The sequence below is a fragment of the Mauremys reevesii genome, linkage group 11 (assembly GCF_016161935.1).
Source record: "Mauremys reevesii isolate NIE-2019 linkage group 11, ASM1616193v1, whole genome shotgun sequence".
Classification (NCBI taxonomy): domain Eukaryota; kingdom Metazoa; phylum Chordata; order Testudines; family Geoemydidae; genus Mauremys; species Mauremys reevesii.
This window is the reverse complement of record NC_052633.1, coordinates 4382969-4397908: the sequence shown is the minus strand read 5'-3', so window position 1 is coordinate 4397908 and position 14940 is coordinate 4382969. Positions and strand designations below refer to the sequence as shown.

The 14940-nt window shown below is 47.2% G+C and overlaps 1 protein-coding gene across 10 annotated transcripts in view; it reads right to left on the bottom strand.

Moving 5' to 3' along the window:
* The window catches only part of MLPH (melanophilin), an 84809-nt gene that overhangs the window by 37581 nt on the left and 32288 nt on the right, over window positions 1-14940 (bottom strand). For 8 of the 10 annotated variants that reach the window (XM_039495083.1, XM_039495084.1, XM_039495090.1 and 5 more), the window contains 5 exons: window positions 10422-10460; window positions 8671-8765; window positions 6008-6136; window positions 3561-3762; window positions 1028-1191 (listed from right to left, as the gene is read on the bottom strand). In XM_039495083.1, coding sequence (XP_039351017.1) covers window positions 1028-1191; window positions 3561-3762; window positions 6008-6136; window positions 8671-8765; window positions 10422-10460 — 629 coding nt within the window. The remainder of the gene's footprint in view (window positions 1-1027; window positions 1192-3560; window positions 3763-6007; window positions 6137-8670; window positions 8766-10421; window positions 10461-14940) is intronic. The other 2 variants (XM_039495087.1, XM_039495093.1) reach the window with 1 other exon arrangement.

The window sequence follows — 14940 nt, the reverse complement described above, 5'->3', positions numbered from 1 at the left end:
GAGTGGGGCAATGACGATAGGCACAGCGATGTTCTGTGTAAAAAAGGGGACAGAGACAGAAGGATCTGGTCTCTCTCCGCCCACGCACATAACTCAGGAGCGTTGATAGCTCTAAATGTGCACTTCCAGAGCCACACCTGGTTACACCGGTGCAACCCGCAATGGAATCAACCCGCGGCCCTTCTGGGTCTGAGAGCAGAATGTGGCCCACAATGTGGCATGGGATAGGAATAGTTAGGTGCCAGCCGGCCATAAAATGGTACCAGGAAAACACCTTAAAAGACAGATCCTAGACTCTGGGCAGGTCTACACTAGAGCCAGGATCCACACTCTGAGATCGATTCACCAGCGGTCAATTTAGCGGGTCTAGTAAAGACCTACCAAATCGACTGCAGATCGCTCTCCAGTTGACCCCTGTACTCGACCACGGACGAGAAGAATAAGGTAAGTCGATGGGAGATTTTCTCCCGTTGATCCCCCGCGGTAACTCAACCTAAGGTACGTCAACTCCAGCTACGTGTTGCATAGCGTAGGTTGACTTACCGCGGTAGTGTGGACATAGCCAAGTTACAGCTCCTTTCACTACTCCACCAATGCACAGGGGCTGCAAAACCAACTCAGCCAGCCTCCTGGGGATTCTCTCTGCAGTGGTGGCCTCTCTGGTCTGTGTGGATGTGGTATATCTACTCCAGGCCACACCGTTCTTGGCCCCTAGCATAGGGCTTGTGGGGGGGAGGAGTGGGTGTGGCTGGAGTGCCCCTGTGTGGCTGGATTGATCCTTTGGTTTTACAGGCAATCGGAGTTATTCTTGATTGCATACAGTGTGCTCTCTCTGCCCCCTCAACGTCCATCAGAGCGGCTAGCCCAGCTCTGGAGAACATTAGGATTTCACTGTACGGGAGCCACCATTTATGAGACCCATCTGCCTGAACCATTATTCCGTTTCAAAGGTGACTTTGGTTGCAGAGTCTCAGCCATGGAACAGATCATACGAGTTACTGGGAATGGTTTAAAATCCCTTTGTTACCTGATTTCCAGAGTGGTTTATATTCTCCTGGGAGGAGGCTCTGTTTCGGCGTTTCACGTGATGGGGCTGATAGACAGGTATCTTCTGGGCTCCCTTTACGTCCTCATCGGAAGTGTCCATATCCGCTGAGTACTGGGGTCGGTGCCGCTCGTTCCATGGGCTGCCTTTGGGGACAGAACGGGTTCGAGTCACTGGAGGCTCAAGGCAGGGATTATGATCTTAGGTTTCAGGAAAAGCCCGTGGAAGGATGGATGGGGAGAGGTGAAAAAGGAAACAGCAACAATAGTAGGAAAAAGCACTAAATAGCTTTACAGAACACCACGGACCTGGTGCAAAGCCCAGGGATATCAGTGGAAAGACTCCCACTGACTTCAGTGGACTTTATATCAGTCCCTCAGACCAGATCCTAACACACCTGCTAAATAAATCACACCATGATGCCTCATTAGAAGAGCTGTCAAGCTCTTCCCTTTCCAAACTGTGGCCGTGGATGTTCTAACAGCAATAGCTTATTCAAAGCAAAAGCGAACGCATCCTCCACTAGAATAATCACAGTGTCCTATACCACCATGCCAAGCTTTCAGATAACAAAGTTAGAAGGCTTTTCGTGCCAGCAAAGAGGAAGCTATGAAACGCTTAGATAGAACACCCCTGAGCTCACTCAAGGAGAGTGTCAGAAGTCCCTTACTTTCAGAGAACTGCATCACGTAGGCGTGGAAAGACAACTGTTTCATCGGGGCTAAAGGCGGGGTTGTTATCCAGAGGTAACATTTAAGAGCACACATACATCAGCGGGGGTTGAAACCCAGTTTAAAATAATTCAAGTGCCCAGAACAAACAGGATTGACACTACAATTTCTAAGCTACACCGGAGGGAGCGTGGTCTAATGATCAGAGCACACAGGAACCGTCTCTTGCTATGTGTATGTACCGTACCGCTCTGTGCCTCTGCCTTCCAGTCAGTTAAACTAGGAATCGTCCCTCTGAGGGTTTTTGCAAGACTTAATTAAGAGACGCTCACCGAAAAGATGCTTTATAGAGGAAAGTCTTATCACACAGTGAAAAGCATCTTACAGGACTTCAGGGGGGAGGCTGGACTCCTTAGCGGATTGCCAATGGGCTAGGGAACTTTTCACTGCTATATTCACGGGTTCAAATCCAGCCCAGGTAGCTGGTGACTGAGCTCTATCTAGCAGCTACTTCCCTCATCTATGTGACATTCATTGGTGGTCTCAGCCTGGTTCCTGATGGAGACAGGTCCACATCCCAAGACCCACTTGCCCAGCTGGCACCATTGCTGGCAGGCTCAGTAACAAGACCAAGGACTGAAACTATCCCCACAGGTGACCTCTCCAGAACAAGATGTCGGGGCAGTGCAGGGAAGGGTGAATCACCACAACCATGGGTGGACCAAGGACTTCACCTCCCAGACAGTAAAGAGTCTACATTTTCACTAGTCTTGGGAGCTAAACTCAGAAAACCTAATCCGAAAACCAATGAAGTCAAAGGGAATTTTTCCATTGATTTCAGTGCGCTTTGGATCAGGCCTCAAACCTGGGAGAAATGAATGAAAGCCTTTCTAAATGCTTTTTAAGTCAGTTCCAGAGTGTTATTTTTATTCTATATAGTACCTCCATTTTATTTACCTCTAGCTCGGCTAATCTCTGTGGGCACAGTCACCTGGGTGTTAATAAATCCAGCCAACACATTAAAAACACACGGGAGATTATATTTTAGGACGACCCATGTTTAAGCTATGCACCATGCACATTTTGCTTTGTTACCCTGGTAGGAGAAAGCACATTAGTGATAGAAGAATTTGTTTTCTGTAATCTCATTCGCTAGAGTAATTATAGTATCCATAAACTCCTGATCCCCTCAGGAGAGGGTTTGATTGCACAGGGCTCCAGAGCCAGGGAAATCTCCCCAAACAGGTTTCTAAGCATGACAGTACACTTTAAAGGAGTACATTTGGTGCACAACTTGAAAATGAAGACAAAGGCTGTCATCATGCCATAAGCAACTGAGCACCTGCTTTGCCCCGGTGGCCAAATCCTTATCTGGTGAAGATCAGCAGTGCTCCACTGACTTCATTGGAACTAGGATGATTTACACCAGATGGGGATCTGGCTGAGCAAGTTAAAATGTGGCCGCGCTCAGGCCTGAAGCAAGGCTACTTTGGCTTTCGATTTCATCTGACATGCTAAGCAAGGTAGGCCTGAGAGACCTCTTAGCACAGCCCAGAGCGCCGTAGGGAGTGAGGCTGGTGATTCGGTAGGTGGCATTCCTTGCTTTGGAGTCAGGATGATCAGTTGCTCATGCCCAAATGACCAGCTAGCTGCGTAAGCTGATTTGCATGCACAAATCAGATGTACGGTTATGCATCTAGTTATGAAAGTCAGGCCCTCTGTGTTTTAGTAGTTTAGTTATTTTTTAAGAGCCTGGAACCGTTAACGTTTCCATTCTGCTAGAACTGCTGGCCCAGCTGCTTTTCCTCAAATGGGACAGAAGGACACTGGTCAGTGTAGCCTACCAGGTTTGGGATTCCTTTCCAGGCTCTTCCTTCGTGAGTTCACTGTCAGCCGGACCTCGGTGCTAAACTCCTGCTCTGGAGGGGTCATATGTTGTCCCTGCTCCTGCAGGATCTGGTGGAACACTGCAGCCAGGTCTGCTTCAGCGATCATTGTCTCCTTCCGGGAGGTGTCCTCGCCGGCATCAGGGAAATCCGGGAATGACTGAGAAGAGAGGACACGGGTCAGTACCTATAAATGAGCAGCGTGTTCCCTTTCCCCATAACCCACTTTCGAGCAAAATATTTGAAGGTTATTTTTTTAGCCTTCCCTAAGGGATTTGTACACCCCACTGCCATTAGTTTTAATTGGAATTGGGCATCACAATCCCCTAAGCATCCTGGAAAATCTCAGCCCATGAGTTTATGTCTTTAAAATGTCAAGTCCTTTTACTGATTAAACAATAATGTGGCTCCCAAAACCTTGGTTATATGCAGATGGTTCTTAAAGAGAGATCATTTTCTCATAGGCTATAAGCAGTGTCCTTCACAAAGACAGGCTAGAACCAACCTACATGGTTTGCCCCAAAAGCTTCATCAAACTTATTTTGGAGTTTGAAAACTCCAAGGTTTGTTTGACTTTTAATAATTTTTTTTGTTACATTTCTCAGTACTTCCTGGTTCTACCCAGGAGAAGGGTTTTAAGTGATGAGATACCAGAAAAAAAAAAAAAAAGGCAACTCGGTATTTCTGACTTAACCGGAAGCAAGAATGGATTATCGAGTCCTGCAACTCCATGAAGTCTGGACGGTATGAATTAATGCTGAAATCAGCATCCAAGCATCTGTGCTCTTGTACAAATTGAACCAGTCCTCCTTACTTTTGAGGTTTGCACATCACTAGCCTGTATGCAAGTCAGTTTGGAACATTTCAAGAAAACCCTTCCTTTTGGACATCAAGCAAGAGATGCTGCTTTTTTTTGTGCATCAAGTAGATTAATGTTTTATGACAGAGACATAGTGAGTGAGGTAATATCTTTTATTGGACCAACTTCTATTGGTGGGAGATAAACCTTTAGAGCTATGCAGAGCTCTTCTTCGGGTCTAGGGAAGGAAGAAGAATCTCTTATGTTGTACATGCTACGTCGAGGTGTGACTTTCACAGTCATTGGGTTTGTTGTTCAATCTAGGCACAGTAGAACCTCAGAGTTAGGGACACCTCGGGAATGGAGGCTGTTCGTAATTCTGGAATGTTCGTAACTTTGGGCAAAACATTGTGGTTGTTCTTTCAAAAGTTTACAACTGAACGTTGACTTAATACAGCTTTGAAACTTTACTGTGCAGAAGAAAAATGCTGCTTTCCCTTTATTTTTTTAGTAGTTTATGTGTAAGGCAGTATTGTACTGTACTTCCTTTTTTTGGTCTCTGCTGCTGTCTGAATGCATACTTCCAGTTCCAAATGAGGTGTGTGTTTGCCTGGTCTGTTTGTAACTGTGGTGTTCGTAACTCTGAGGTTCTACGGTACTAACGGCTCTCAGTTTGCAATGGCTAGTAGCAGCCACTAATGACTGGAAGAAGTATCGATGTATTATGAAGCTGGTTTTGCACTCTTCTCCACAACTGTTATGCAATAATTATGCAAAATTCTTGTTTTTCAGCTTTGGGAAATCTTCCGCTACCCATACAATTCCCTCTCTTTTTCAGAAGGTCAGTCTCCATGTGGCTCGCTGTGACAGGCCAAGAAGTTTTGCAAACAATAATAACAGCTTTGCCTGTCAGGACTTTATGGATCAGTGTTTTTAGATGGCCTCAGCTCCTCCCCAGAGGGGCCTGCCTCAATGTAAACACAGGAACAAAATTACAGACAAAACAGATGTGGGTTGGTTACATGCTTCTCCTGCTTAGAGAAGCACCTCAGCTCTCTTCAGGTTTCCCACAGAACAGGGAGAGAAGGGTCTTCATATTTCCCACATCTTTCCTCAGCTGGCTTTGACAGAACTCAGTATTACAATTGCGGATACAAGGACTACAATTCCCAGCCTGCCTTGCTCTCCATCTCCAGCGAGAGCAGTTGGCTGGAACCACAAGAAGCCATCTTTATCCCTGACCACTGAGGCTAGAAATGAACTGAGCCCATATTCATGTGGGATTGCAAAGAAACAGAGACATATCTGATTTCTGCAAGGGCCAATTTAAAAACAAGTAATTAAACCCAGAAGAAAATGAGACCAGAGGACACAAACTTTTCCAAATCTCCTGCCATCCTAGCTCACCAGTCCTCACTCCAACTCACTATCCTCATTCTGATTCATGGCCTTCAGAAGTAAGGTCTATGTGGCAGAAAACAAAGCAAGGGGGAAAAACTAATCAACATCATACCCTTGGAAACTCCAAGCAGCTGAACAGCAGAAGAGAAGAAAGGAAGGGAGCAAGGAACGAGAGAACAGCAGTCCCCAACCACCTCCCCAGTACCTGGTGGCCATCCTGGTTGACCGGAGTTTGAGAAAGCTGCACAGATTGACGGCGTGATTGAGCAGAATATTCTGAGTCCAGTTCAAAATCAAAGGGATGAACAGACAGCAGGCGCTTTGTCTTGCGCATCTTAGAAAGCATAGAAAGTGCAAGAAAGCAAAATTCAGTGTAAACACAACTGGTCTTTAAAAAAGGGTCTGATGACTCTTTCAGCCCTTAACTATCTCCACCATGTTTCTGGTTGTGTCTTTTCTTCTCTGCTGGCTACAGATCTGACATTACTGGTTTGCCTAATTGTATTTATGGATCAAATGTTGCTCTCTGACATATCAGTGGAGCTGTCTGGGTGGTAGAGGGCAGAATGTGGATCACATTTCTTCCTATTTAAAGGGTATGCAAATGAGAATGGGAATGATATCCAATATTGGTGTGAATCAGATGAGCAAGGTCTATTTCAGTGTGCTTTGAAGTGAATGGAAAGACTCCCTTTGAACTCAATGATCTTTCGGTCAAGACCATAGTATTCTGGGCTGTGGAGGAGAAACTCAACTGGAGGTTCATTGAGGAGTTATGGGGAAGTGAGCTTGGCTCAAATTTCACAGGGAATTCCAACAGCTGCCGTGGAATCCTCAAACATACGTCCCCCTTTTCAGCCAGGGGATCATTCAGAGATAGCCACAGCTAGGAGGCACTGCCACCTCCGCTCCTTAAAATGCCCCTCGCAGCTTTGCAATGAGATCTAATTTATTTGGCCTGTGCGGAATTTTACACTTCACTGTCTGATGCTTATGCCGGCTTAAGAGATCCTTACCAATCTAAGACTATGTTTACACTTTTGTCGGTAAAACTTTTGTCTGTCGGGGTGTGAAAAAACACACCCTTGACCGTCATAAGTTTCACCGACAGACGCGCCGGTATGAACAGCGCTATGTTGGAGGGAGATGCTCTGCTGCTGACACAGCTACCACCGCTCGTGGGGGTGGGGGAGTTTAATGATGCTGATGGGAGAGCTCTCTCCCGCAGGCATAGAGTGGCTACATAGGAGACCGCACAGCTGCAGCTGTGCCCCCGTAAGGGCCGTAGCGTAGACACAATTCTGGGGAAGGACAGCATGTGCCTTTAATAGGTTAGACTGAAATGAAGTGACTGCATTTCCAGACCAACTGAAAGAAACAATTACTTCCCCAGATAATGGCAATGATGTAACAAATGGATGAGGTAACGAAGCTGGCTAAGAGGCTAACCCATAGCATAAGGTAGAAAATGAAATGTGATGTTTAGACTCTATTTAACAACACCTAGCTTGCATGTAAGGCTTTTCATCTTAAAAGTGCTGTAGAAAGAAGGGCCAATATTATTATCCCCATTTTACAAAAAGGGAAAATGAGGCACAGAGGGCCAAAGTGACCTGCAGCAGGTCACCCAGCAGGCCCAGGACTAGAACCCAGGCCTCAGTCTAGTGCTCTGCCCTCTAGGCCACACTTTTCCTTCCCATTTAGAAAAAGGTGGTTGGAGTGTGTGACGGGGTGCACTCACCCTGCACTGGACGGGGAAGGGTTAACTCCTTACTGTGGGATGAGGAAGCCACACCCCCATGTCCAAACTGGGCATGCTCACGGTGTAGCAGCAGTATAAGAAGGAGCAGCCCAGTTCAGTCTGGTCTAGTAGCTGGAGAGGAAGGACATATGCTGCAGGATCCAGCCCGGCAGCTGCGGAAGCCCCAGACTGTGGGAGCCGGAGACACTGAGACTCACGCAGACACCCAGGTACCTGAGGGCACCACTTGGAGGTCAGAGCTCCTGGTATCAGCACAACCCGAGGAGACCGGAGATCCTAAAGACGTCTAGCTCAGGACTGCAGAAGTCACGATAGGAAGTAGCCCAGGGAGGGACTAGCCATTCTTCCTACAGCAGTCAGCATGGTTCTGGCAGATCCCTGCTAAGTGGCGAGCCCACTTACCACTACCAGGGCCCTGGGTTGAGACCCAGTGGAGCAGGGAGGGCCCAGGTCTTCCTACCCTGGCTGCTGCACCTCTGGGAGGCGGCCCAATCCTATTGACTCCAGCCACTAAATTTAACTGCCCTGGGAGTCAGACTATGAGTTTTGACTCTGGTTGCTAGGCCTCACTGCTCTGGGAGTCCGGGTATTGTTACTGACTCTGGCTGCTAGGCCCCACTGCCTTGGGAGTCAGGGCATTGCTAGTGACTGGCTGCTAGGCCTTACATCCCTATAGCAAGAGCCAGTTGGTAGACTCGAACCCTTAGGCCTCACTGCCTAGAGGCAGAAGGCGGCTTGAGGAATGGGGTGCACTCACCCTGCACTGGACGGGCCCCCCCCACCCCATCACAGTGTGTCACTCTGAGAGAACCAGGATACTCATATTAATCAGCGGGGAAGAAACCTGGTCAGAAGGGGCGAGTGATTTTGGGAGCATCAATTTCTGGGAGCTTGACACCACAAAGGGGCCTGATCTCCAGAGGGTGGGTGTCCAGCACTTTCTTTACAGCATTTACATTGGCAACATGGGAAGATAGGTTTGTATCAGAAAACCAAGGCAACGGAAACCCCCCCACCAGCTAAGAAAGCCCAGAGCAGGGAAGAGCACAGTCCACACCGAAGCACGCGGAACGAGGCATAGCACGTTCATAGAGGTAAATGCTCACCCTAGTATAGTGCTCAGCTTCGGCTCCATCCACCAGGTCATCTTCATCATCGCTGTCACTGTGCACCCTGCCGCCGGCACGCAGCTGGCACTCACCTGGCAGGGAGCACAAGAAAACGTTGTGCATCAAGGGCTTGGCAGCCCCAGCACCACTCGGGGGGAGATTTCAGAGCGGCTGGCTGAAGCATCCCAGCCATCGTGTGGCTGAAGGAACACTGTCTGTGGGCTACCCTTGGGTTGCCACTTGGCTGGTTTTCAACCAGCCTGGCTGGTTTTCTTACCGCCGCAGCTGCTGGTGAAAAGATTTAATTGATTGTTTTTTCTACTTGGGACAGTTAACTATAAAGATACATTTAGTGTGTTATGGTGTGCATGTGTGTATGTACAATGGTTCTCTAGCACAGTTCAGTGATAGTTAGCCATGGTCGGCACTGGGACCCTTTTTGTTGGTGGTGCTGGAGGGTGGGGAAGCCAATGTGTCTCGGAGATGGAAACCCGATGGGCCCATACTGGTGTTCCTCTTATAACGCCTCTTGGGGCCAGCTCCTGCTCCTATTGGAGTCATTGGCCTCAAGAGGTGCTCATAGGCCCGTGCTTTGGGTGCTCATGGGCCCGTGCTTTCTTAACACACTGCCTTAGTGTGTGATCATTTCTCCCTCTAGTGGCTGATCCAAGGAATATACACGATGTCACCCTACTACAGCAAAGGGAAGTCTCCTTTAGCTCAAGAGATATAGGCCAGCGTTCCTGGAGCTGACCGTCCCAGATGCGATGTGTCTCGATGACAGTGGTGAATGTGGCCATGGTTCACAACCTTTATCTTCTTATAAAAACTTATATCATCTTATATCCTCTCACTAGTTGCTCTTCCTGCTGCAGACCTATCTTCCAGCTCTGTGATGTATAAGATACACCAACATGGACTCACTAGGCCAAATTCAGAAGTGATGGTTAAATTACATGAGGGGGAGATTGGAGTGAGTCTGAGAGAACCTCACTGAGTCTAAGCTAGTGACTCTAAAGTGTAAATCACATCAGTTCAGTTTAGATTTGCTTATTCTTACCTCTAACCCCAGCCCAATATAGTTTTTCTCCTGATTCTCACCTGCCCCCTTATAACAGGGACAATCAAGAGAAAATCCAGACCTCTTGACCCTTCTGTATTAATGGATCACAACCCTTGATTTCCAGACCTGATACTACAGTAAGGAATAGCTCCACTGATCTCAATGGGAGTCAATACTGCTTTGGAAAGCATAGATAATTCACAACCCCAAACAGTAACATTCCCAGAGAGCCTGTTAGCCAGACCCAAGATGGACAAAATGCCCATTCATAGGAATTGGGGAAGTTTCGATTATCACTGGCAAGACCCCCCAGTTATGACATTATGAAGGCCCAGATTCGGCAAGGTACTGAAGCACATGCCTAACTTTAAGCACATGAGTAGTTTCCATTGACTTAAATAGGACACCTCATGCTTAAAGATAGGCAGGTGATTAAGAGCACTGCTGAATCAGCTTAAATCTGAAAAACAGAAGTCTCAGAAGAGGCATGGCTTGTAGAGTGAAAAGGGATCAATGCCCCTCCTGATATACACTGTTCTGCGGTGTACAACAGGCTGGGCTTACAGGAACCAAGAGGACCTGGAAACCAGAAGATTTGGGGACCTCCGCTAGTACTGCACTGAGCAATCAGACCAGCCGACTGCTACAATTTCCTTTTAAACAGCATTAAAAAAACCTGACTTACTGTTGATGTCTGGCAAGCTGTAAACTCTGTCATGAAGACCTAAGTACAAAGAAAAATTGAGGGTTAAAATAAACTCTTTCTACAGGTATGTTACACAAAGCAACTTCCAGAACCAAGCTGAGCAGGAGCTAGAGTCTGGCCTCCAGAGTTCTCAAGGCACAACCAGTAAAGCAAATTAAAAAAACTGGACCATGAGTGTGGAGTCACAACTGGACTCAGAATCAATGAGATTTTGCTGTGTCAGAGTCACAAAGAGGCTTAGTGCAGCTTGTTCACACTTCATGTATTTGGCACCAACATGTGCACAGTGCTCTCCTGCAACAAACATGCAGTTGGTTTTGTTACCTTATTTAATAGCCTGACTAGGGAGTTGTGGGTGGTCGGCACTTCTCAGTGTCAGGCCTTAGGATAACGTAAGGCAAAGGTCCTGTTCCACTGGGATTCATTCATCATCATCACGGGACTGAGTCACCTCCCAGTGGAATCCATGGAAAGACTCTCACTGACTTCAATGGGATCTGGGTCACAATCCAGGACAGCCGGCATGAATGTGCACCACGTCTGCAGATACTCCTGGGGCACATATGGGATCACTTGAGTGGCTCTGCTACTTCCTCCCAAGAGCTCAGAGAGGGCATAGTTGGATCGCTGCTCTTCTGCTCATGCCATGTTTGCACCAGGCTGCATTCCCTCACCCCTTCTTGGCCAGCTTGTCTATGGAGCCAGCCAGAGCAAGTAGGCATGGACTATAATATGCATGACACCCACCTAAGCCAGCTGGTTCAGGGTGCTCAGTGACTTAGCCGGCACCTAACACACAGTGGGGCACACATGAGGGACAGCTAGAATCATAGAATATCAGGGTTGGAAGGACCTCAGGAGGTCATCTAGTCCAACTCCCTGCTCAATGCAGGACCAACCCCAACTAAATCATCCCAGCCAGGGCTTTGTCAAGCCTGACCTTAAAAACCTCTAAGGAAGGAGATTCCACCACCTCCCTAGGTAACCCATTCCAGTGCTTCCCCACCTTCCTAGTGAAAAAGTTTTTCCTAATATCCAAGCAGAGGCTCAGCCAGGAAAAGAACAAGAATGTTTAAACCAAAGGGAAATAACAGATGGAAGTGACCAAGAGGATATATTGCTTGACTGTGGGGTATGCTTGCCATTTATTACTAGGATCACAGCTAGGGGGCGCCGTTGGCCAGCTGGCCAGTTAGCAGTGGTTGCTAAGAGTGCTGGGTGACTGGGCAACAAAATGGCAGATGCAATTTAATGTTGATAAGTGCAAAGTAATGCACACTGGAAAACATAATCCCAACTATACATATAAAGTGATGGGGTCTAAATTAGCTGTTACCACTCAAGAAAGAGATCTTGGAGTCATTGTGGATAGTTCTCTGAAAACATCCACTCAATGTGCAGCGGCAGGCAAAAAAGTGAACAGAATGCTGGGAATAATTAAGAAGGTGTCGTAAACAGATAGTTAAGGGTTAATACCTCTTTTACCTGTAAAGGGTTAAGAAGCTCAGGTAACCTGGCTGACACCTGACCAGAGGACCAATAAGGGGACAAGATGCTTTCAAATCTTGGCGGGGGGAAGGCTTTGTTTGTGCTCTTTGTGTTGGGGGTTGTTCGCTCTTGGGACTAAGAGGGACCAGACATCAATCCAGGCTCTCCAAATCTTTCTGAATCAGTCTCTCCTGTTTCAAACTTGTAAGTAACAGCCAGGCCAGGCGTGTTAGTCTTATTTTTGTTTTCTCAACTTGTAAATGTTCCTTTTTGCTGAGAGGATTTTACCTCTGTTTGCTGTAACTTTGAACCTAAGGCTAGAGGGGGTTCCTCTGGGCTCCTTGAATCTGATTACCCTGTAAAGTATTTTCCATCCTGATTTTCAGAGATAATTTTTACCTTTCTTTCTTTAATTAAAAGTTTTCTTTTTAAGAACCTGATTGATTTTTTTTCCCTTGTGTTAAGATCCAAGGGGATTGGATCTGGACTCACCAGGAATTGGTGGGGGAAAGAAGGGGGGATGGTTAAATTCTCCTTGTGTTAAGATCCAAGAGGTTGGATCGGTGTTCACCAGGAACTTGGTAAAAAAGCCTCTCAAGGCTGCCCAGGGAGGGGAAGGTTTTGGGGGGACAAAAAGTGATCCAGACACTGAAATTTCTGGATGGTGGCAGTGTTACCAGATCTAAGCTAGTAATTAAGCTTAGAAGTGTCCATGCAGGTCCCCACATCTGTAGCCTAAAGTTCACAGTGGGGGAGGAACCTTGACAGAAGGAGATAGAAAATAAGACAGAAAATATCATGTTGCCTCTATATAAATCCATGATACGCCCACATCTTGAATACTGCGTGCGGATGTAGTCGCCCCATCTCAAAAAAGATATATTGGAATTGAAGAAGGTTCAGAAAAGGGCAAGAAAAATGATTAGGGGTATGGAACAGCTTCCGTATGAGGAGAGATTAGTAAGACTCTGACTTTTCAGCTTGGAAAAGAGACAAGTGTGGATATGATAGAGTTCTATAAAATCATGACTGCTGTGGAGAAAGTAAATAAGGAAGTGTTATTTACTCATAAGACATGACCTAGGTGTCACCAAATGAAATTAATAGGCAATAGGTTTAAAACAAAAGGAAGTATTTCTTCACACAACACACAGTCAACCTGTGGAACTCCTTGCCAGAGGATACTGCGAAGGCCAAGACCATAACAGGGTTCAAAAAAGAACTAGATAAGTTCATGGAGGATAGGTTCATCAATGGCTATTAGCCAGGATGGACAGGAATGTTGCCTCTAGCCTCTGTTTGCCAGAAGCTGGGAATGGGCGACAGGGGATAGATCACTTGATGATTCTCTGTTCTGTTCATTCTCTCTGGGGCACCTGGCACTGGCCACTGTCGGAAGACAGGATACTGGGCTAGATGGACCTTTGGTCTGACCCAGTAGGGCCGTTCCTATGCCATTGTGTCCTTTTCTTTCGACTGCTGCCCATGCCGCAGTTATCGCTGCCCTTGCCACCTCCAGGCTGGGTTACAGTACCATGCTCCACACGAGGCTCTGCCCTAACACCACCGAGAAACCGCAGCTGGGGCAGAAAGTGGCTGCTTGCTGGTAAAGAGACACTCCACGCAGTGAGCCCACGATGCCTGTGCCCTGATCAGTGCTGCCTGCAAAGTGATTTCACTGTGAGGCTGCAGGCGCTGGAGGCCAGCGAAGCTCTGAATGGTTTGGGCTTTGACTGAAAGACTGTGTGATGCGTGTGCAATTGCAAGGAGCCAAGGCATGAGACAGAGCTAACCAGGCCAGCCACAGCTAGCTGGTGGCGGCAGAGCTCTTAAGGCACAGTATTCAGCTGTCCAATTCACTTCCCCACTGGGTCTGAGGGCTTCTGAAGCTCATGACATGCTGCAAGGCTCATCCATTTCCCCATGTTTTTCGAGGGATGCAGGGATGGAAAGGAGGGCAGATAAATATATTGGGGTGGGTTGTATCGGACTGCATGGCCAAGCACCGCATGGGCGTTTTTAGGATGACATTAACAACCAGTTAAGACCCCAATTCCCCAATATAATTAAGCAAATGCCAAACGTTACGTTTCAATGGGGCTAAACACACGTACTTAAAGTTAAATTCACTGCAGAACCTAGGACTCAGCAGTGTGTCTGGTGGATGACAGGGTGCCGCACAAATCATAAATCATATTCTATCACATTGCCCGTAGTAAATGCTAATTATTATAAGAAGATTAACTCTGTGAAGGGAGCCTTCCAATTTTCCTGTATTTTTTAAATTGATAAAAAATTACTAGCCCTGCTGTGATGAAAAAAGACTAAGCAAATTATTATCCTTCATTCTTATTTCAGTATTCCCTTTGCTTTGTTATAAGCTAAACACCTCAATGTTCTTCACTCTTTCAGTATACTGCGGAGAAATGGGCAAATTAGATCCAGCAATCATTTTAATTTCATACTAAATACTATCTACATCAGGAGCTTCTAATTGTATTTCTATGAACTAGTGGACTTGGGAAAAGAATAAGGATATACAGGCTTAAGCAATGTACACCCATGGCATTAGTGCAAACTATTTGCTGGGACCTCACAGTGGGAAAAGAATTCCCCTACCCCTGATCTCACCATAGACCAATGGTTCTCAAACTTGTGCAGGGGAAGCCCCGGCGGGCCGGGCCGGTTTGTTTACCTGCCGCGTCCACAGGTTCGGCCAATCACGGCTCCCACTGGCTGTGGTTCACCGCTCCAGGCCAATGGGGGCTGCAGGAAGGGCGGCCAGCACATCCCTCAGCCCACGCTGCTTCCCGCAGCCCCCATTGGCCTGGAGCAGTGAACCATGGCCAGTGGGAGCCGCGATCGGCCGGACCTGCGGACGCGGCAGGTAAACAAACCGGTCCGGCCCGCCAGGGGCTTTCCTTGAACAAGTGGCGGCCCTAGTTTGAAAACCACTGCCCTAGACAACAGAACCAGTTTTCAAAGAAATAGCAGTAATACTATATCATGC